The 23,277-nt window shown below is 56.4% G+C and overlaps 1 protein-coding gene across 7 annotated transcripts in view; it reads right to left on the reverse strand.

Moving 5' to 3' along the window:
- Positions 1–23,277, reverse strand: part of SLC29A3 (solute carrier family 29 member 3) — a 50,396-nt gene extending 27,119 nt beyond the window's left edge. Inside the window, exons 1-4 of one of the 7 annotated variants that reach the window (XM_008696004.2) lie at positions 9,462–10,158; positions 9,003–9,161; positions 8,321–8,390; positions 7,115–7,262 (exon numbers count right to left, since the gene is read on the reverse strand). In XM_008696004.2, coding sequence (XP_008694226.1) covers positions 7,115–7,262; positions 8,321–8,390; positions 9,003–9,063 — 279 coding nt within the window. In that variant the 5' untranslated portion in view covers positions 9,064–9,161; positions 9,462–10,158. Of the gene's footprint in view, positions 1–7,114; positions 7,263–8,320; positions 8,391–9,002; positions 10,159–19,079; positions 19,382–21,826; positions 22,010–22,535; positions 22,625–23,146 lie in introns of those variants that run through there. The other 6 variants (XM_008696003.2, XR_005833187.1, XM_040624152.1 and 3 more) reach the window with 6 other exon arrangements.

The following is a 23,277-nucleotide window of genomic DNA, read 5'->3' on the forward strand; positions in this document are numbered from 1 at the left end:
GTAGAGATGCTACCCAAGGTCAAAGCCACTTTGGGAAATGGCTCCTAGACTGGCCAAGAGGAGGGAAAAGGGCATTTTTTCTGGAAGCGATTGCAGGGTATTCCAGATGACACATGCATGAGACCACACGATGAAGAGCTGCTGATTACAATGTGCTGGAGCTCAGAGCTCGAGAAGCTGTGTGGCAGCTACACCTGGTTCTCCAAACTCAGAGAACTGCCCACTCCTCAGGGAAGATGTTACTGCATATCCTTTACTCCTCAATAGACCTGTCTTTAAAAATCGGAAAGGGCTGACATACCTTGGTTTTGGTCACTGTATGTCAAACCATGAACCCCAGGTTGGTAATGACCATGGGTGTTAAGCCACGAGAACAGATGACACGTATTAAGCATTTCCTGTGTGCCCAATACAAAGGCTTTATATTAAGTATGTTTTTTACTCTGAAAAATAAAAAAGAAGTTGTGAGCATTCTTCTCTGGAAAGCTCACAAAGTTGGACTTAACTGAGGCAATATTTTGAGTTACAAATGTACCAAGCGCAAGGGACAACGTGTGCAGAAACCTCGCCGACGTGCAGAGCACTGGGCCAGTTACAGGGATCACTACACAGAATGAGACACGCTTCCTGCCCGCTAAGAAGGAAGCATCCCACTGGGAGTGGAAGATAGAGTGTGAAGGTACTTGCATCTCAAAACGCCATGGGAAGAGATGTCAGAATTCTGTGGGTTTTTGTTTTTGCCAAATCAGAGGTGGGAGTGGTGAGTTCTAGAAGAAGGGTTCCAGGGCGGGGAGTGGACCAGGGAGGAGGATCCCGTGAGAGAATGGGAATGAATACGGGTTTGGGGAAAGGTCCCAGAGGAGGTGGGATCTGAGGCAGACCTTGAAACAGAGGGTCAGATCTGTCCTTTCTGGGAGAGTCTGATTGCAACGTGGCACCCGAGAGAGAAAGGTATCATAATGAGCTCCTTCTGGTCTGAAACTGACTGTTCCATGGTCCCTTTTTAAAGCCTGCAGAGTGCTTTGTGGTCTTTGAAATCTGCACCCCGAATATAAGGTGGTGGCGGCCTTGCAATTAAAATGGTAATCACAGCGAGTGCGGGCCATCAACCATGAGCCTTAGAAATAGCCTTCCTCCTTTGAGGTGCCACCTCATTGTCCCTGCCCTGATGGGCTCAGTAGAGCCTGGACTGGTCCGAGGCACTCAGTCAATTACGTCTTGACACAGTGGCTGCGCCTACGTGAGGCCAGGCAGGCGGCAGGCGGGAACCACGGAGAAGGGCCGCGAGGAAGAGACAGCCGCAGGTGGGGGCCGACCAAGACGGCCCCAAATCCGAGCCCCCCCCCCCAGGGCTCCCTTCCTTCAGTGGCGGCTCAATCCGTGGCAAGTCTACGAAAACCATCGCATGGGATGCAGGGTCTCTGTCCTTGCTTTTTCGAGCAGGCTCAGGTCCCCTGAACATTTTAGGAATGGGGATTTTCTAGGTAATTGAATGTTCTGGTCTGCTGATATTTAAGCAGAAAATTGTCCTTTTAATGTTGGAAAGCGTTTTAAATATTGAAAACGGATAAGGCTCTGCCTCCCTTTCTGTTGACGGAGCCCATTTTCTCGGCTTTTCAAAGAGCGTGCAGGAGGGGCAGAATGGGCTGGACTCTGGGCCATTTTTCTACTGGTGCGGATGGGGGGCTGTAGATGGTTGTGTAGGCTGACTCAGCACACCCCATGGAGTTTTTTTTTTTTTTAACTTAGTTCCTGATATGAACATGTTGTGTGTGTGTGGGGGGGTTACTTACTTGCTGCTTTTGCCTGTAAGTAGAGTTCTAGCAAAATGTGGTGGGCAGACTCTCTAGGTGGTCCCCACGGTCCCAGCCTCCTGTGCTCATGCCCTTGTATGAGACGCCTTCTGCTAAGTGTGGGTGGGACCTGTGACTTGCTTCTAACCAAGAGAATATGGCAAAGGGGCGGACATACAGGATGACGTGTATGGGATAACGTTACACGAGATGGTAGCACCTGTCTTGCTGGGTGCTTTTTCTTTCTCCCTTGATGGCTCAGAGGATGCAAGGGGCCATCCTGGGGAACCCCAAGTGGCAAGAACTTCAGGTGACCCCTAGTTGCTCAGAGAAGTTTCTGGTCAATACCCAGTAAGAAACTGAAGCTCTCAGTCCTGTGACTGCAAGGAATTGAATTCTCCCAACAACCCAAGTAAGCCTGGAAGTGATCCTTCTCCAGCCGAGCCTCTGGTGAGACCGCAGCCCTGGCTGAGCCTGTGATTGTGGCCGTGTAAGACCCTGAGCTGAGGACTCTGTCAGGCTGCACCCCGACTCCTGGCCCACAGGCACTGTGAGATAATAAACGCGTGTCGTGTTAAGCCGCTGGAGTGTGTAGTATTTTGTTACACAGCAATACATTCCTAATGAACGAGGGCTTGGGACCACTGAGCTCCTACTATCCAGAGTTTTTCTGCACACTGCTGCCTCTTGGTGTAGTTTACATTCAGTTCCTTGATGAAAACAGGGACAGCCAGACACAAAGACCAATGTATCTGCCTGCGAGGGAAACAAGGTTATGCTTGCTGGCATAAGTCCTCTTCGACTTTCCTCATCAAATCCTTTGCTGAAATTAGGCTCATTGTGTGCAGATTCCAAAAAACAGGATTTAGCTTATGTGTCACCCCAGATCTGCTCACCTTGCCCGCCCCTCGGGCCATAAAGCCACTGCCGCTGCTGCCCCCAGAGAAGGAGCCGACTGCAAGGGAGAGACCCCTGTGCTGTGCACTGCCCAGGCCCCACGCTTGAGGCTCTCGCTCCCTGGGAGACGGTGGGAGGGGTCAGGTGACACTCTCTGAAGTGGGGAGAGGAAAAGCCCCATGACATAGGCTTTGACCAACAAGAGGCAGGAAATGGGAAGGAGACAAGAGATAAACTTCTCGACTTTCTTCTCCCCCCACGAACTGGTCTAAAATGTGGTGGGTGGCCCCATGTGGCTTCTCTGGATTCATGCTGGGTGCCCAAGCGACCAGCTGTGTTTTGTTGCAAAGCTGTGGCGAGCCTGCGTTTGCTCTCTCCCATCCCTGCCTCACTTCCCTTTTCCCTCACTCTTGCTTTCCTAGGACGGTGCACCCTGAGATGGTTTATTCACACATAACGGGTGGCCTCGGGTTCCTTTCTAAGAAACATCCAGCAGTGAAGGCCCTACTTTCCATCCTGGATTACACCCTTTGCAGACCTGCAGCTGGCATTTCCTTCCTAGCTTCGTCTCGTTTGCCTGCAAGGGATGTTGGGCCCCCTTCTCCCATTTTACTCCAGGAAATGTAAAAACATGTGAATACTGGTTCAAACACATTGGTGACAGTCCTGCCTCCTCCAGAGCAATCCATCCTTTCCATCCCATAGGGCGATTGCATGTCATGCCACGTGTGGGAATGACTTGTACTTGTGCCTCGTTCCTAGGAGCTCCCGCAAAAGGCTCTGTTGCTATTGTCACACCAGCTGCCCCACAACATGACTGATGAACATGGCCTCTACCTCCAGAGGTGAACCCAAAGACCCCAAAGGCCAGCGCTGGCCATGTAGGAGTAGAGGGACAAGGAGAGCCCCGGGGCAGTGGCACTGGGTCACCTCGGGGGACAGCAGAGGCTGAGAGCACCAATCCTGAAGCGACGAGATGAGTGAATCCCCTCACAGTTGTGCCACATGGCAGCCCTGTTTATAGAGTCCACAGAAAACCTATGTCCTGGGGGTGGGGGTCGTTCCTGCAGGTAGGAAACCGGGTGATTCAGCAAGCAGGCAGGGCTGAAGATGGGTGGGATCAGCAGGGCAGGACATGGTGGGATGACGGGGCCTCTCTGAGCAGGGTTCTCTGCCTCAGTAGTCGGGAGCCCCAGAGGCTGGTAATCCCACGGACTTCCACATGGCCAGCGGCTGCTGCCCATCCAATCAGCAACCCACTCCTTTGTTTCCTGAAAATGTGGCCACCCCCGTGTGCCCTGCATGTGCTGGTGGCCTGGTATATGCCTCTGGGAGCATGAAGCCTGGCACCATCCTCCAGCTTGAGTACAAGGGACACAAGGTATGGTGGAGGAGGGAAAGAGGGGCCTGGGGGGGAGGTCCCTCAGGAGGCCCTGAAAGGCTGGCGGAAGTTTGCCAGACGGATATAGGGAGGTGGGGGTGCTGGCAGGGGGAGAGAGAGTGCACTCCAAGAGGCGGGAACAGCACATGCAAAGGCCCGGAGGGTTGCTTCTCTGCCACCTACGACTCGGACCCAAGTGCCTTTGTTGGAACAGACTCCCTGAGGCCTTCCTCGGCATTGACAGGAATCTACTGAGCTATGACAAAACTGCACTGTGCCGTGCATTCAGCCCAGACGTCCCGGGAGAGGTGGCATGGAGCCACGGCACCCACCCTTCTCTTTCAGGGTGCTAATGGGAGACAGCGGCCCCATCGGCCACCGTTCTGAATTCGCCAACCTGATGGGAGGAGAAGCCCAGTGAGGAAGAAAGCAGAAAGCTTCTGCTCCTCGTGCTTCTCCTCTAAGCTCCCCGCCCTCAACCATCTCCCTGCACACTGCAGTCCCCCGGAGCTCAGCACACTGGCAGCGGGAACACCAGAGCCATCCATGACACGGTGCAGGTAAGCTGAGTGGGGGCACGGAAGCCCCGCAGCGTGCCAGGTAAACTGCCAGTGAACAAAACTGCTCACATGTGGCCTGCACAGACCCCCGTCCCTTTGCTCTTAAGGCAGCCTGCGAGGGCGAGGCAGCGCTGGGTTTGCTCCCATTTTATAGATAAGGAGCCTGAGGCTACCAGGTGGATGAACTAGACAGAGGCGCCTACCTGGCGCATGCTGGCGCCAGATCTTCTGATGCAGGGCAGGGGTGGGGTGGGGGGACATTTAGGGGCTCTAGCTGAGGTGGCCTGCCTCACAGACGCACAGGCTCCAATGCTGTCCCTGGGATTGCACCAGGTCACACGGAAGCCCCAGTGGCCAGCACCAGCAGTGAGCAGGGATCAGCTTGCACACTCTGAGGTCCCATCAGGGCGGCGTCTTCCCTCTGCCACAGCCCCGAAACACGGGGGACCTGCCCAAGCCAGCAAATGACAGGTTTGATTTCTCTCCCCTCTGCGGTTAACTCTCTGCTCCTTAAACCCCACGGTCCATTTCCCAGGGCATTTCCACAGAGCGGTGGTTCTGAGTAGAGTTAAAAGGAAAAGGATTCGGAGAAGAGCCCTCGCTTCTGTCAGCCGCCCAAAATGGACGGACACAGTCCGCTGACAAGCACAGAGCACGGTCCAGGGGACATGAGAGTCGGGAAGAGCCAGGCCGGCTTCCAGCTTCTCCCCTGACCCGGGCTGACTCCGCAGAGCCCCGCCCCCCAGGCCCAGCAGAGGCGGGGCTCAAAACCCAGACCCCGGAGGGGGGGGTGCCTGGCAGGTGTGGGGGAGCCCCGCTCCGGCCTGGGTGCGGGGCGCCTGAGCCACTGGTGATGGAGATGGGCAAGTCACATTCATCCGTTACACTCTGGCCTGGCGAAGGGGAGAGCCGCTCTTCAGACACAATTTAAAAACCCACCAGAGCCAGCCAGCCAGATGTGAGGCCCATTTTACGAGGGGGAACATTTTATGAGGGGGAACATTTCCCCTCCTCCGCCACGCTGAGTGGCTCCGTGCTAAGCATCTCTTCTGGAAGAATTTAATTCCGGGCTCAGCGTCCAGGTAAAGAGGTTTCTTCGGGCAGGGAGGCCCTGAAATGAGCCCGTTTATCTCTGGCAGGCCCTGGTTAAGCTGCTTCTCCCCCGAATGCTATTTGGGCACTTTGAAATAAGTGCGGCAAATTAGTCACAAGCCGTGGCAGGCTAACTTGGAGCCCGGCCGCCCGGCTCAGAGGCAGCCTCGCGCAGCCCCCACCGCAAGAGCACGGCGGCAGAGGCAGTGGGCTCCTGCGGGGCGAGAAAAAGCGATTCGGGCCCGGGGGTGGCAGCTCGAGGCAGCAAAGCGTTACCTGGATCACAGGGGCATGAAATTAGCAGCAGCGAGTGGGCTGGAACCAAGAATAGTTTGCTGCTGCAAACTTGCTTCCTTCCAATCGCCGAGCTCTCCGGCCTGGGATGTGGCGGGGAGGCGCCCTTGCCCTGGCATTGGCCAGGAAGGGAGCAGAGGGCAGGTGTCCCCCAGGGGTGCAGCTGATGTCCTCTCTGTAGGTTCTGAGGCCCCGTGCTTGGGACACTGGCCCAGGGAAGCTAACAGTGGTGTGGACGAGCTGGGAGGGCTGGCTGGACAATGCCTGCTCCAGGGCCCAGACAGGTGAGGGACACAGGAGCCCCGATCCACCCAGGTATGATAGGTGGCTAGGGGCCCAAGGGCAGAGCAAAGCCGGGTCAGAAGCAGACAGGTAAGGCCCTGAAGGATGCCGGCCAGACAGACCCAGCCACTCTAAGGACAGGCCCCCCATCAGACCTGTGAGCACGGCACAGACACTCAGCCTCATGGGCCATCTCCAGGCCCCGGCTCCCTGGGGCCACTGTCAATCTTGCTCTTTAATGGCCTGGAGGCCCTCCTTAGTCTGCAATCCTTTTTCACATCTCCCTGGAATCCCTGCCAGAAGATAAGCAGAGTTGCTGAGAGTTTCTGGAATGAGCCTCCCTACTTCCCCCGCTTCTGTGTAGAGCCCTGTGGAGCACACTTTCTCTCCCCCGGCCTATGCTGACTTCCGGAGACTGCACCGTGAACGCTCACCCTCCCTGTCTGCATCTTCTCTCTCTCTCTCTCTCTCTCACTGCGGGGCCTTCCTTGTTTGCCTTAGGAAAGAAAAACCTCTCTGACTTCATGGCCTTCAGCTTTTGCCCCAAACCCCCTAGACAGGCAGCCCATGCCCTCAATGCTAACACCTTACCCCCTCCCAGGCTGCTCTGGGAAAGACTCCTTCAAAGGGGTCTCTTGGCAGCCCACCCATAACCAAGGCTTGGTCATGCTCCTGACACCACTACACCCCCCCCACCTCGGCTGTAGTGGGCTGAAGAGTATTCCCCCAAATTCATGTTTCCCCAGAACCTCTGAATGTGACCTGATTTGGAAATAGAGTCCTTACGGATATCACCAGGTAAGAGGAGGTCATACCGGATCAGGGTGAGCCCCAAACGCAAGGACTTGTGTCCTCAGAAGCAGAAGAGGGCACGCAGACGGAGGCGGGGAGAGAGCCACGCGAACAGAGGCAGAGACTGGAATTACACTGCCGGGAGCCAAGGACTGTGGGAGCCCCCAGAACCTGGAAGAGGCAAGCAAGATTCTTCCTAGAGTCTTTGCGGCAGGCATGGCCTCTTTGTTTGGGGCTTCTTGCTGCCAGAACTGTGAGAATCAAATGCTGCTGTTCTGAGTCCTCGGTAGCTTGGTCTGGTCTTGGTCGACCTCTGCACTCTGCCACCAGCGGCGAGGCTCCTGTGCCCCAGGATGGAGGTGCCTCCTCCGTCCCCGTGCCGTACTCCTGCCTTGGGAAGCTCATCTCCCCTGGCTCCCATGAGTCCCGTACCTACATTCGTCCCTGCGTCCAGAACAATTGCCACTGCCTGCCTCCCATCCTGCCTGGGTGACCTGCTGAGCCCCAGCTCCAAGCTCGCCAACCAAAGGCCTTCCAGAGCACCTTCGAGAGCTCCCCCAGCCGCCTGTCCCCAGGCTCCACGATCTGCCCTCCTTTTCTCAGTGCTCCTGCTCCAAGTTTCTCTGCTTTCCTCCACCCTCACCCCAAGTCGGTCACTTGCTGTTCCCCACTTCCCTAGCAAAGGACAGTTGCTCCTGCTGCCCCCGGCCTCGGGACTCCCCTCTGCCCACCCTGGGCTCAAGCTCCTCCCAGGCCTGGCCACGCTCTGCCTCCCTGACTCCAAGCCACGCTCACATGTCTGGTTCTTGTCTGCCTCGCAGGGGCCTTGCTGCCTCCTCTGCTCCTCCATGCAGCCTCACCCCCCGGCCCTCCTCGGGCTCCTCAGCGCACTGTCCGCCCTTCTTTGGCCCCCTTCCAGGACACCCCAGGGGCTCCAGTTTGGTTAAATGAGGGGGCCTATGAGGTGAGGGAGGCCCGGAGGGGAGACTATGGATGGTGTCAGGTAGCAGGCTGAAGAGGGGTGCTTGTCTCAGAAGGAACTGGGGAGCCATGGAAGAAGGCTTCTGAACAGCACAGATCTGCTCAGGGCTGGGCACAGAGGGATCACCTGGCCGGGGAGGGCGGAAGGGACCGAGGGGGAGCAGCAGGTGGCAGCGGCCACGCATGGATCCCTTCATTTCTTCACTCAAGACACAGTAAAGGCAGCTGATCTGCTAGAGGCCACTCACCTCCTCGACAGTAACAGCTGAGCACCTTGTGAGGGCCGACGTGCGCTAGAGGCTGGGAGGCCGTGGGGCTCTGGTGAGGGAGGCGGCAAAAGGAGCGAACAGCAAGTTCAGAAAAAAAGATTACATTAAACGCAATGAACAGAAAAACCAAGTAAGAAGCTATAACAGAGCCTGGTGCGGGGGCGGGGGCTGATGTTGGTGAGGGGGGCGAGAGCCCACCTCTTGAAGGAGCTGACATTCGGCCCCGAGCATAAGCTATGAGAGGGGTGGCGGGCAAAGCATTCTGGACAGAGGGAGCAGCATGTGGTGGCCCCAAGGCAGGAGCGAGTCTATGTGTTCGAGCACCTGGCAAACCAGGCTGACCCTGGACTCGGGGAGTAAGGGAGAGAGTGGGGAGACCCGGCTGGGGTCAGAGTTTGGATCTTATTCTAAGTGCAAAGGGAAGCCACTGCCGGATCCTAAGCGGCTGAGAAACTTGGTGTGGGCGTGCAGTCACGGAGCCCTCCCCACACTCTCCTGTTCTGAGTGCTTTTCATGTATTCACTCCCTTGATGCTGATAGCAGCCCTCCCAGGGACGAGTCCTGTTGCAAATGAGGAAACTGAGGCTCAGAGAGGTCAGGCACTTGCCCAAAGTCACACAGCTCAAACCCAGCCCTCTATCTGCAATGCTTGCCCCTTTACCTGGCGCAGAAGACAGCCGCTCCATTTCATATCTTAAAGAGACCCCGTCTGCAGCCTCCATGGAGAATGGTTTGCGGGGGGCGCCCTGGGAGCCAGTGGCCAGTAAGGCTGAGGCTGGGGTGCTGGCCGCGGAGAACGGAACAGGAGGCACTTGAGCCGCTGGGAAGGCGGGATCAACAAAGCTTGCTGACAGACTGAGTGTGGGGGCAGAGGGCAGAGCAACCCAAAGGGGAACCCCAAAGTTTCAGGCATGATGGACCTGTTATCAGCAGTGTGTACAGCTAACCGGGCAGTGGGGGGCGTCTGCTCCGGTGTCACCTCGGTGCGCCGGTAAAATAACCCCACCATGATTCCAAGCCCTGAGCACGGCCCCACGGTGCACAAACCTGGGAGCAGGGCCCTCCCCCCATTCCTCCCCTCGCCAGTCCAGCACCAGACAGGCCTTCCACAAACTCTTACAGGTTAATTCACCACTCCGCACGTATGTACTGAACTCAGTAGACTTCCAGGCACGTGGGATTCAGCCCAAGTTCCCACTTTCACGGGACGGATGGTCTGGTCAAGGAGACAGTCGGCAGACGCACACACCAACAAACGGCATGTCAGGCAGCGGTCCGCGTTCCGCACGGAAGCTCAGCATGGTAGGTCCCTCTATAATAGATCTCGGAACACTAGCGGGGAAAGCCCCGTAAGGGAGCGTCTAGTCCAGGGGTGCCCGGGGCCAAATCTGCCCGCCTCCATTTTTGTAAATACGAGAGAGTGGTCAGGCCCATTCGCTTAGGGATTATCTGTGGTGCAGAGTAGCTGCAAAGAGATCACATGCCATCCAGCCGTTTGCAGAAACGGTTTGCCCACCTCCACCTAGTCTCTTAGATAAGGAAATAGAGCCCTAAGTCACCCAGCAAATTTGAAACACAGTAAGAAACAGAACCAGCTCTCCCAAACCTCAGGTCTTTCTACCACTGGAGGTGAGCATGGAAAAAGGAAACATGATTTCTGCCAACCCTTCCGCCCCGACAAGGCAAGCCGGCCTTTGATTTTCATCCTTTCTGTTCCCCTACCCACCCTTCGGGCTAAAACCTCAGCGGATGGGGCGCCTGGGTGGCACAGCGGTTAAGCGTCTGCCTTCGGCTCAGGGCGTGATCCCGGCGTTATGGGATCGAGCCCCACATCAGGCTCCTCCGCTATGAGCCTGCTTCTTCCTCTCCCACTCCCCCTGCCTGTGTTCCCTCTCTCGCTGGCTGTCTCTATCTCTATCGAATAAATAAATAAAAATCTTTAAAAAAATAAAAAAATTAAAAAAAAATAAAACCTCAGCGGGCAGAGAAATGGCTCAGAATCAGTTCGAGGGAGGGGTCAGAGGGACAGGGAGCCTCGTCAGTCCACACACAAGTGATCCCGACCTCTGAGGGGTGACAGCTGATTCGGGGCTCGGTCACTGCTGATGCTCAGGCTGGGCTGTCCTTCCTCTTCTGCAGCCTGACCATGTGGCAGGGTGAGGAGGAAGAGGACGCCTTCCAAGAAGACTCCCCACTTACCCACACAGCCCTCGCTGGAAGGGGCAGCTTCTGCACCTCCCAGAGGGCCGACATGGTTTGGTGTCCCAGGGCTGAGCGGGGGATAGGGCCCAGGGATATGGCATGTGGGTAAAGAGGAGGTGGTCTGGGGGTGCTCCAGGTGTTCTCCACAGAAGGAAACCCAGCAGAACCACCAGGAAGAGGGAGAAGAGAGAGCCCCGAGAAGGCCCAGCCAGGACTTCCCTACCCAACATGCCTGGCGGGAGGCCGAGGTCCCAGGCTCACATGCTGCCACAGGCCTCAGGTGAGTGCGTGTGTGCACACACAGAGGACCCCCAAGAGGCCGGCTAGGACCCCCCAACCCCCCACCAGCACCACAGACCCCTCCCAGATGATGATCCCGGTAACGAGGGCGCCCGGCAAAGACTGTGATCTGGCTCTGCTCTCTGGGTACACTTGACGATCAATCACGTTAAGGAGACACTTGAACACTTAAGGCCCAGGCCATGTTCTAATTTGTTGAGGAAATCGCCTCTGGATTCCAAGGATGAGTGTGGGAGGAAATAAAATCGAAGGCGGAGGGGGGTGGTGGGGAGCGATCGATAGCCCAGGGGGGCCAGGGAGCAAGGCGCGGGTAGGGAGCGAGGCCATGAGCACGCACAGAGAAAATAAAAAGAGAATTTGAGAAGTCGAGGCCACCAAAGGCATGACTGACAGCGTTTCAAGTCAGGCTTTTTCTCCCCCTCTGCAGGACGCAGCAAGAGCTAAACACAGAAGAAAAAGCCATCACAGGTATATTTATTGGAGATAGCATGCTGGCTGGGTCTGCAGTTAGAATCAGAGGGTGGACAAGGGAATAAAAAAATATGACTCACTTTTGGTTCTAATTTTTAAAAATGGTTTGAGAGCAGCCATCCACTAGCCCAAGCCACTGGGCAGCTGCAGGGAGGGACCTGCCCTCTCTGCCCCACGGCCGCTCACCCATGCCCTGGGAGGGAAGCCTGGAACTCTGTCCTCTCCTGCCTGACCCCCGGACTGTCTCTGCCATCTCCCCTTCTGGGATGACAGGGCTCAGACCAAATCCTGCCTTGATTTGGGGTGAACACCATGCTTTGGAATTCTGCTCTTAAAAAGTGGATTGCCAACGGAGTCCACTGTGTGTGTTTTCCATTTGGAGGGATCCGAGTGGCTCTAGGATTGGTCTACAGGCACATAATGATCCAGCGACGTCCAGGATGGTGGAAGATTCTCAAGGAATAGCACGTGCCATGGAGGAGTGGTTCCCGTACGCCCAGAGCACCTGGCAAGAGTAGCCCAGGTCCACTGTGGGGAGGAGCCAGCACAGTGGGATCCGGGAGTCTCGGCCTTTGCCAAATGTGCCAAGAAACACAATGCAGACTCAGATACCCCTGGGTCACAGCCCTGTGCCATCAGCAAGTTACTTAGTGCTTCTGCTTTCCTCCCCTGTCAAACGAGGGCAAAAATGCACCCTCATGGCCGGCTGGAGGCAAACAGGCAGAGCGGGGTGTTTCATTACAGGCTGCAGCCCCCTAAAGGCTATGAAATCCACCTAATGGGTCATGACTACAGTTTTGTTTCATCTTTGGCTGCCTTCTCTCCTGTTCCTAAGGATGAATCACCTGCATTCTTTTTTTTTTTTTTTTAAGATTCTATTTATCTGAGAGAGAAAGCACAAGAGAGCGAGTGCGAGAGAGCAGAAGCAGAGGGGAGGGGCAAAGGAAGAAGCAGACCCCACACTGAGCAGAGATCCGGATGTCATGTCCGGCTCGATCCCAGGACCTTGGGATCATGACCCCAGCGAAGGCAGCCCCTTAACTGACTGAGCCACCCAGGCGCCCCTCACCTGTGTTCTTTTCTGGGACCCCCTCCACTGTGCCCCAGAGCCCAGGCCCTCTGCTCATGGACCTCACTTGCTCTGCTTCTTCCTATTTCTCAGCACCCGCCTTCCCCTCTCTACTAGGCCACTTGCGTGAGCCCACAAGCTGGCTGCTATTTCTCCTGAAGGAAAAAGAAAACCAAACCAGAAAATCCATCCCCTTCTTGACCATACTTCCCTGGAAGCCCCGCCTCGCTCCTCTAGAATGAGTTTGAAAGCTGCCTCTAGCATCCCTCCCCCATCCTCCAGCTTGGCTAGCAGCCTCTGGTCCAGCATCTGTCCCCGCCCCCCCCCCCAGCACTGCTCCCCAACGCCACCACGGACCTACAGAAGGGCAAATCCAACGGCAGCTCTCCATCCTCAGCCTAGCTGACTTTTGCCACTTATAAGGTCATCACGGATGATCACTGGCTCTTCCTTGAAAACTCCAACCAGAGACTGTTCTTGAGTGTGGACGCTGCTGTTTCTGTTACAGACATGGAAGTCTTGCCAGTGAAATATGCAGGTGTCAAGAACAGTCTGGAAACACTCGAAAGCACTGGCATGGAGCCCAGGGTTGCAAGCACGGACAGCATGGGTTCAGACAGCCCAGTCTGAGTCTCAGCTGTCACTTCCTTTCTGCTTGGGAACAAATTACATTTTTTGAGCCTTGGTTTCCTTCTCTGTAAAATGGGTATAATACCTATCCCTTGAGCTATAATAAGGAAAGGGATAATGAAAATAAAGCCTCTGGCACATAGCAAGGTGTTGAATAAATCCAGTGGGATTAAGGAATGAACCAGCGCTTCTGGTGGGAGCTTCCTTCCCAGTGATATCTGGGCCTGGAGGGGAGCTTTGACAACCTGCCTGGGGGACGTTCTTCCAGAGAACGCTCACCATCTAGACTAAGTCTACTGGGTGGGTGCTCTGGTGGGGGCAGAGAACAGCTCATTAGCTCCATGTGGGGGCCTTTCACTTGGGTCATGTGGTTGCTTGCTGGCCTCACCTGGAGAACTTTCAAATGCTTGTGCCCAGGCCCCTCCTTCAATTGCACCAGAACTGGGTGGGTGGTCGGGGCAGGCGGGTGGGCTTTAAAAGCTCCCCAGAGGTTCTAGTTTATTCTACCACGGTAGCTGGAGAGGCCAGAGAGCATGCTGGCTAGCAGCGCAGGCCCTGCTCACCTCCAGACTGCTCCTGAGCCCAGTTCTGTCACTCGCTAGCAAACGGCCATGGGTCAGTGAGCCTCAGTTTCTCCATCAGAAAACTGGGGAGGACAGTCCCTAACTCACCAGGTTATCCTGCAGATAAAGATGGTAGGTCCAAAGGCGGGTAGGCATGGGCTTCATGTCCGGGACTTTGTGAAGTCAGCAGGTCATTGCCAAGATGATCTGTCTTTCAGTTTCCTCTTCTCCAAACTAGTTCGTCCTGGTTCCTTTTAACCCTACCCCTCTAAATTGGGATGTCTGCCCTTGTTCATAGGGATAGCTTCCAAGTCAAGCTCTCCTGCTTTTTGGGGGATGCTGAGGGTTTGGGCCAGAACGAAGGTGCTATAATGAGGGGATGTCCTAGGAACCCCCCACCCTCCCGCTGAACCAGGCCAGCCTGGGTCCCTTCCCTATAGAAGAAATCTCACTTCAGGGAGGGGGGTGGAGGGATGCGGTAACTGGGGGATGGACATTAAGGAGGGCATGTGATGTAATGAGCACTGAGTGTTATATAAGACTGATGAATCATAGACCTGTACCTCTGAAACCAATAATAATTTTAATTGAATTAAAATTAAAAAATTAAAAAAAAGAAACCTCACTTCATGTCTACACCAACCCACATGAAAGAAATGCTTTGGTGGTGGCCACTATGACCCCTAGATCTTCTTCTGCTTCTTTGCAGACCCATGCCATCCCTATCTTGGATTGGGGCAATGGGGCTTTCCTCCTCAGCCATACAATAACTAATGCAACAGATTTTTCTTGTTGCTATTATGTGCTGGGCACTATCCCAGCTGTGCTGAGGGCACAGGGATGTACGGTAAGAGAGCTGCACTCTCTACCACAAAGAGCTCACAGTTTGGTGGGGGAGGCAAGCCCATCTGTGAACTGGGTACTCTCATCACGGATAATAACACTTCTGCCTCATGCAGGTGCCGTGGGGGTAAAGGAGCTAAAGCCAGCGGAGCGCTGAGCAGTGGCCCCCACACGAGAGACAATACCATGAATTGTGTGGCAAGCACCAGAGGAGGAAGTGGGCTCTGGGGACCCAGGATCCCCTAACTCAGAAGGGTGGCAGCAGGAGAGGTTCCACTCCCTCTGACTGGGCTAGTGGGGCTCCCTCCAGTTAGGGAATGGATGGGACAGCAGCAGACCGCCAGGCCTAGGTCCCAGGCCTGCTGACACCGAGTCAGACTGTAGGTCCCACCATGACCTGGTCATGTCCTGCAGTCCCATCAGAGAGGAGCCCTGGACAGGCCAAGGTACGTCAGAAGAATGTGCGAGGAGGCCATGGTGGGCTTGTGAAGCAGGGAAGGACTTGGAGAAGGTGTGGTCCCTCTCCTCTGGGGGGTAGAAAGAAAGGCAGGTCTGGCTTATACTCCCTGGCCCAGGGGCAGCCCAGACCGGCTTGCAGGAGAGGCCAAGGGGAGGGCGAGGAGTGCCCCACCGGATCAGGGACGGCTTACAGACCCCAGAGCCAAGGGAGGCCCTGGGGGTAGGGAAGGGATCAGGGACGCCGACAGCTTGGAAGCTGGGTTCAGAATCCAGGAGTGGAGCTGAGGCACCTGTTCTCCCAGGGTGGAATAGGAGGCCAGACCAAGGGCAGGCTCTCCATTTGGCAGAGACAGGGGCTGGGGCCGTCCGGTCTCCAGGAGAGTCCCCTCTATGCCACTCTCTGAGCTGGACCAATTTTGCAATCATCTGTCCATCTGAATTCTCTGTGACATTCTCTACCGCCCTTGCTCACTCTGTGATTGGAGGCAGGTGACCGAACCTCCCCGAGCGTGGTTTTGGGTCGAAACAGTTAAGGAGAGGCGAGTTGAACACCCCTGCCAGCACAGCGGGCCCAGCGTCGGCTCAGAAGACGGCGGCCACCACGGCGCCCCGCGGCACCGCCTCTTCAGAGACATTCTTCCTTGCTTATGCTCGAATTTTCTGGGCTCTGGGCCCAAAGGCCTGTGGTGGATTTATTCAAAGTTCTTATTCCAGGGACCAGAGACGAGGGGGCAGGTGAGCAGGACACTTTCTAAAGCATCCCCCAAAACTGTCCTAGGCAGAAGGACATGAGCCTGGGATGGGAGGTGACCTTGAAAGTCACCTAAATTGGAAGGGAGGGGGTCTGTACCAACATTTCTACTCAGCCGAACTCCCCAGCCCATGGTATCAGTCCCTGGGAAATATTAAAGGAAAGTACAGAGAAAAACCACCATTCAGAGCCACAGCTAACTGAGTTGCAGGTGGAGACAGACCCATCTGACTCCTCCCCCTCCTTTCCCCAAAGTGGCCCTCGGGTGACAGAGCGGACCAGCCACCTCTTGCAGAGAAATCAGGAAGAGAGTGGGAATGAACTGGGGAGGTGGGTGGCAGCAATGAGGAATTAGGCAAAGAAAAATGGCCTGCAAAATGCAGAAACGCCCCAGCATGCTTGCTTCGCAGACCCGGCCCATGAATCGAGGGGTGACAGGTCTCTCATCTCTGATGCCAAGAGCCAGGAGCTCCGGGCAGCCGCAGGTACTACATCTGCACCTGCCAGCCCTTGGAAAGAGGCAATAAAGCATCCTAGCAGGGCCTGGAATGCTAAGTGCCTGCAGCTGGGAAGGGACCGCCTTGCAGCGGGAGCAGTTCGCGGCAGACGTCCACTGCGCGAGGCCCCACTCCCAGGCACCGGCCGCGGCTTCCTCTCCTGCCCCGGGGCCCGAGGAGACAGGTGCACACTCAGTCTAGCCCTGGGGGCTGCCACGGCCGGGTGCTGGCCCAGACAGAAACAGGGATCTTCTGGATGAAGCCCAAGTGGGCTGGGTAATTTACCGAGGCTGGCAGGAGCTGGGATGCTTGAGTCACGGGTATATAAAAGTGGATCATAAAGCACCCCAGCTAAGCCAGACGTCTGGAAATACACCAGGGCCACATGCAGCTCGGAAGTGAGTCCCCTCCCCCGAGTGATAATAGTGATAATGTTTGTACAGCGCTCGGAGAGGAGGCGCCAGAGCCTGTGCTCAGTGCTGTGTGTGCGTATTTACGTACCGAGTCCTCGACACAACCCTGAGAAGCTGGTGGTAGTAGCACCACCCCCCCCCCCCATCCACACCAGGAAGACGCGGCAGCCCAGAGGCCAGAGAGCTGGGCACTAGCAAAGCCAGGGTTGGAGCCCCCCAAGCCAGCTTCCGGCAGCCACGCCCTAGCGAGTGTCTCCAGGGCTCAGTCACCTGGGGGCTTGGCGGNNNTGCCGCTCCTGACTCAGCTGCTCTGGGGCCGGGCCTGCCGCATGCACAAGCTCCCAGGTGACGCCTGGTCCAGGGACCACACCTTGAGTAGGAGGCCCTAAAGTCCTGGACCACCTTCTCACGACACCTCTTCAGCTGTGGAAATGGGTTTACACCGCACTGCTCTGGCCCTGGGGGCGTCTACGAATGCCTCGGTGGACAGAAACAGGCCCTGGCAGGGTGTGAGTACCAAGGGCCTGACGCCAGGGGAGGGCGTGTGAGGTCTTCAACTACCTCAGTCCCTTCCGCACCTCAGCCTAATTCAATCACGATCGCTGCGGAGGGGCTCAGACTGGGTGTTTTTAAACTCCCTGTGGGATTTCAATGGGTGGCCTTGTACAGGTCCCAGAGACAGACAACAGGGCTGCTCCAGTCGATGTGTTAGATTTATCCCTACAGAACTGGGGAAATTCTTTGGGGTTAGGTCAGGGATTCCAAAAGCGCTTTCAGAAAAGGGGTGGTGACCCACTGCCTGGGTATGGCTAGGGTCGGCTAGGGTTCCCTCTTCTTGTCCCCTGGAAGACAGGGGCAGCTGGCCACCCTCCAGCCTGCCACACTTTCAGAGATGCCCACACTCTCCCCACCCAGGAGCTTCCGAGAGAGCAGACACAGCCTAGATCAGCTGTGGACACTGAGGCTCTGGCAGAGATGACCCAAACCTCTGAGCCCTCTTCTCCACTAGGCTTTGACCTTGGCCTCCACCCGGTCTTCTACCTCTCCAGCCCAGTCCTAGCAAGAATCCTGTTAAGTCCATTTGTGGAGAAGCCCCCCCACCCTTGATATCCGACCACCCTCGATATCTGAGCAAGCCCCCCATCCCCCGCTCCTGGTGTGCATGCCCTTGGCCTGCCTTTAGCAAGAATCCCCCTGCCCTTGATGGCTCCTCTTTTTTCCATCCACTAATTCCTCTAATTTTCCATCCACTGAGCTCTCACCTGGCTCCTTGGCTATAAATCCATCCACATGTCCTTGTAGTATCTGGAGTTGAACCCGATCTCTCTTCCTTATTCCAACAGTCTTGAGGAAAGCCTTCCTTACATTTTAACAAGCGGCAGAGTAATTTCTGTCTTTAACACAGCCCTCACCCAAGGGAAAAGTCCTGCCCCAGAGTGAGCAGCCCCAGCAGTGGGAGGGGGGCTTGGTGTCACTAAATACAATGTCTACTCCTCACCTTGGCATTCCAGGCCTGAGCAATGACTTCAGGGCCCAGGCAATGATCTCAAGCCTTACTTTTCCCTTACGTGTACGCCCAATACAGGAAAACTCAGTGCCTTACCGCCCCTCACACACCTGAACGTCCCCCCATCCTGCCTCTGCTCAGGCTTTTTCTCCCCTGGAAGATCCCCTCCCTTCTAGTCCACCTGCTCTGAGTCACAGTGATCTCTCCCCTGGTGACAAGACTACTGATCCCCCAGGCTTCATCTCCCCTGCCCTCCACAGCTGGACAACCTCCCATTTTAGCTGAGCACACAGGTCTCTGGGGTAATGACTACATCTAAAGGCTACATTTTGCAGCCTCCTTGCAGCTCATGTGGTCACGTGACCAAGTTCTGCCCAATGCTATGGAAGCAGAACCAAGGTGTGTTACTTCAGGAGTGTTCTTATGCCTCTCCTCTTGCTGTGATAGCTGGAGCTCCAACAGCCATCTTGGACTGCGAAGTGATCTTGACCATGGAAGCTTTACATGGTGGAGCAACCAGGTTCCCGACCACATGGAACATTGTACCAGCGTTGGGCTGGCCCCTCCAGACTTGAACAGGAGAGGAAAATTAGGTTCCATCTTGTTTTACCATTGCTTTTTTTGGAATTTTCTCTAACAGCTGAACTTACTGCTATTAGAGCCACCTTTTCAAATCCCTGGAGTCCTGAACTCTGGATTCTTGGGTTTACCACAGGACGGTGCAGAGAATCGCCATTTGCATCTTCTGCCCAAGTTAAATAGTACGCGGGCTGAAGGCTGCAATTGTGTCTTCCCCACTTCCACCTTCCCACCACATGAAGCACGAGGCTTCACGCACCGCACGAAGCACGTCTCGGGACTGAGGTCTTCCTACTACGTTCCACACAACACACTGATTTGCATCCGTATTCTCAGCAGGCTGCAAACCTTCCCAGAACGGTACACCCAAGAACAGTCACCTTCAACCCCATCCGGGCTGCTTGCTGCCCCCGCCCCTCCCGGCTCCCAGCCCCCAGACGCAGCGAGCCCTTACCAGGATGTCGGAGCCCACGGACTCCTCCCCCGCGGCTGGGTCGGAGCAGTTGCGGAATTTGAACACCCAGTACTCCTTGGCAGTGATAAAGAAGTTCCATGGCAGTAGGCCGCCGATGCCCAGGCTGAAGAAGATGACGTAGGCCCCATGGAAGCTGTCCTTGGGCCGCTGCAGGCCGGGCGGGGGGCGGTCGAGCGGCTTCTCGAGCAGTGCTTCCTGGTCAGTGCGGACGGAGCTGCCTGCGGTTCTGTAGGTGGAGTTCGAACTGTGATGAAAGTCATCCTCGGAGGCCATGGCCACAACTGGAGCAGAGAGACACAGAGACAGGGCAGGCGATCAGAAGCGTCGGCTGGGCCCGGCTAGGGACTCACCCGTCCTGCAAAGCTGACTATGCGCCCACCCTGCGTCACCGAAGCATGGTTAGAGAGCTTCGGGTTCAAGGATCGGGGAGAAAGACAAGATGCTGGAACTGTAAGTGACCAAAGCATCACCCCCCCCCCCACCTCCCCACCGTCCGTCCTCGTGCAGGGCAACATAGGTGGCAAACAAGTACTGGGCTGGCCGGGAGTAAGGCAACGTGGCGCCGTGGGACCCACGGCAATCGATCTAGAAGGGCGAACCTGAGTTCAAGCCCTTCGAATGTCTATGGAACCAGAAAAAAAGGAATTAGGACCCTTGATAGGCAAGGCGTGTTCTCCAAACTCTGCTCAACTTTATGTGAGAAAAGTAAGGAGCAGGAAAGTGTGTAGAATATGTTATTATTTGTGCCAAAAAGCAGGCAGGGCTGGGCTGGGTGGAGAGCAGAAATCCTCTGGAAGGACACATGAGAAATTGCAGAGGGGTTGCCCCTGGGAAGGGAGGGGTCTTCAGTGCCTCCTCTCTTGTGCCTTTTGAATTCTGAACTATGTGAAGGTATTATGTGTTCAGAAATAAAATTATAAATAAAAACAAAGGCATTCAAATAAAATAACATTTAAAATAAAAAAACCCTAAAAGCTGCCTTCAGAAGCCGGTTTGAGAGATCTAATAGTCCACTCCCTCATTTAGATCGCCGACCAGGTCCAGGGCCAAGCCTGGGTTCGTAGCTCCTGCCCGGGTCCCCACCCCTGTCCCTCACATCCCATCAGGAGACAGCCCTCCCAATGTGTGACAGCACCGAAAACTAACTGAAATTCTCGGTTGCTAGCAACTATTGCCTACATGACCTTGGGCAAGTCATGCTTCTGAGCCTCGATCGCCCCATCTGTAAAGCTAGGGAGGCCTATTTACGATGATTATGTAACTGCAGCTGGGGGCAGTGCCTGGCCCGTGGTAGCAGCTGCTGCACGAACGTCAGCATCTTCCCCAGCATCCTGGGCATGTCACCTGGCTGGCTGGCTGAATTTGGCTGCGAAGTAGCATTCCTGCTTCTATGCTCCATATAGCACCTAGGCCATGGCGGCAGCTCGATCAATGGGCAGTCCTTCCATAGAGCTGAGGAGGGACCACTGCAGTTTCTCCTGCGGTAGCTTCCCTCCTCTCCCAATATATCAAGACATCATCGCGGCTCAGCTCCCATCGGAGGCTGGGCCTTAACTCACAGCATCAAGCCAGGCAGAGCCGGGCCCTCGTTCCCTGGGGAGATGGGAACATCCTGCCACACAGGCACAGAGCCTTCTCTGTTGTCTCAGGAGAGCCTCACGACATTCCTTGGAACTAAGCAGGACAGGAATTGGTGCCTCCTTCTTTCAGGGGCAAAGAATGAAGCCTTGAAGGCAGTCGATTTGCCCCCCATTCAAACAGTAAGAATTCCCAATAGCTAAAATTGCTCATGCAATGCCAAGGTCTGTGCCTCGCCCATGGGCCTGACAGCAGCATAACAGAATAGGTAGTACTCTAAGACTCAGTTCATAGATACAGAGTGAGGCTCAGAAAGGTTCAGTCACTTGGCCAAGGACACACAGCTGCCAAATGGCAAGGACGAGGTTACATAGCCAAGCAGTCCGAGGCCCACCCAGGAGAGGAGTTTGGGTGGTAATGTGAACCCATGTCTGCTGGCTCCAAGTACAGACCTCCTTGTAGAAGGGCTCATGGACAGTGAGCTGTGAGCAGAGGCAAAGAGGTTGCAGGGCACCCTCACTAGTGTTTGCTGAATGAATGGACTCTGGGTGGTCAGGATATCCTCTCCTAGGGGGGCAGCATGTACCCTGGAGGGGGCAGGCAAGAGGCTGCCAGATGCCCGAGCATCCAAGCCAGCAAGTCTATTTTCAACTCCCCTGGCGGAGCAGCGCCCTTTCCTAGCCTTGTTCCACAGGAAGCCCAGCACGAACAAACGAACCAGTGCGGGCACACACGCAGTGTGTGTGCCCAGGTGCAGACATACACGCATTTCTCAATTCGTGCTTAGAAATGTAAAAACTATGACCCACGTAGGACAATAGACAAAGGACAAGTGGTTCTTTCCAGATGCTCCAGCTACAGGGGTGGGGGCAGGGGCCTGCGGCGGGGTCACTCTGGCCCACGCTCATCTCCAGGCATCTATTTGTCCAGGACCATTCAGCCTTGACTGAGCTTCTGAAGAAGGAGCCAGAAATTTTCTCTAACCTGGGTCACAGGCCAGGGCACTGGAGTGAGCAGTCTTATTACTCTTTATAAAAGCTAGCTGCTGGCTTTTGGATTAAAAAGAAAGAAAGGAAAAAGAAAACTAAGGAAGAGGCCTGGTGTCACCAGCATGGGCTGGCTGCGGCCTGCTGTGTACTCTCAGTCACCTGCAGGAGTTGGCCAGGCTTGGCGGGGTTCCCTTCCTGGGTGACTTGGGGGAGGGGGCAGCACCCCCACAAAGAAGCAGAAGTGTGTGGTGCCCGGGCTGCTGCAGACCACCATCTGGAACTGGGGCTGGTTCCAAGGAGGTTTCTGACTCTGGCTAAGTCAATCTCCTCACTGTGCCTCGATTTCCTCATCTGTGAAATGGGGGTAGGGGAGCTGGTGATGCTAAGGAAAGCATTGCTGGGGAACACAGGGTGCCATCCGGACACCAAGGCAGAATCGCTTTGGGGTTGGAGGCACCCCCAGCCTCAGACTCCCCCAATTTGAACTTAGAGTCAGCCACCTTCGGGATACTTCGCGCTGACTCGTCCATACCCAGGCCCCCCACAACCAGGCGGTGAGGTCCCGTGTCAGGAAATCCATGAGGAGGAGGAAGAGGAGCGGAGAGAATCTGGGGGATAAAGAGCATAGAGGCCCAGAAAGGAAAAAATTAGCAGGGGGGGGGAGCCATGTGGGGGGCTCCAGCGAGAGGTGAGAGGCGCCGCCGCGGAGGGGCTGGGAGGCCCCCCCCCCCACGCCAAGGTTCCCGTGGAGCCGCCCCCAGGAGGGCTCCTCGTGGGAGGCCGCCGAAGCGCGAGCCAAGGGAGCGGCCGGGAGCCTGAAGAGCCGGTCGGGGGTCAGGTCCGCGCCCGACCTCAGGCCCGCACTTACTGTCGCCGCCGCGCCGCCGCCGCCGCTGCCTCCCCGGCCGCCGAGGCCACTGCGAGTCGGGGCTCGGAAGGGCCGAAGGCCGAGCTCCGCCTCCCGGCCCCGCCCAGCCCCGCCGACGCTTCCCTGTTTGCGAACCCGTCCCCGCCGGCGTCCCGAGGCCCGCGCCCGTCGCACAGGGGGACCGAGCGAGGCGCCCCCGCCCCGTGCCCCGCCGCCTCGGCCTCCGGCCGCTGCGCGCTCCGTCTCCCCCGCCAGCCGGCCCCTGTGGTCGCCAGAGCCTGCGCCCCGAGACCCGGAAGCGCTCCCGTCGCCCCCCGACTCCTGCAGAGGACCCTCCAACTGCAGCCCTCCCCTCCTGCCCAGCCCCCTGCGCCGGCCGGCCACCCAGCTTTGGCGCGTCGTGTCAGGCCTCCTGTGGGCCAGGCCAGCGCCATGTCGCTTTTCCTTGTCACCGCCTTCCGGACGCCCAGTGTCTGGCTGAGGCAGAGGGGAAGCTGGGCGGGGGGGCCACCGGGTCCTCAGGTGGTGTCCGAATGGCAGGCCACGGGGGCCACCTTAACCCGGCCCGCTTCCTCTCTCCGCCGCGCCCTTTACACCCCCTGTCTCCTTACCCCTGGCATGCCTGAGGGGCAGGGGGCAGTATGCCCTTTTCACAGACGGGAGAAGGCTGGGCTTGCGGGAAACCGAGATGGAGCGGCCCGCCTGCGATGCCCCGCCCCCGCCACAAGGGTGCGCTCAGGGC

The sequence above is a fragment of the Ursus maritimus genome, unplaced genomic scaffold (assembly GCF_017311325.1).
Source record: "Ursus maritimus isolate PB19 unplaced genomic scaffold, ASM1731132v1 scaffold_7, whole genome shotgun sequence".
NCBI lineage: Eukaryota > Metazoa > Chordata > Mammalia > Carnivora > Ursidae > Ursus > Ursus maritimus.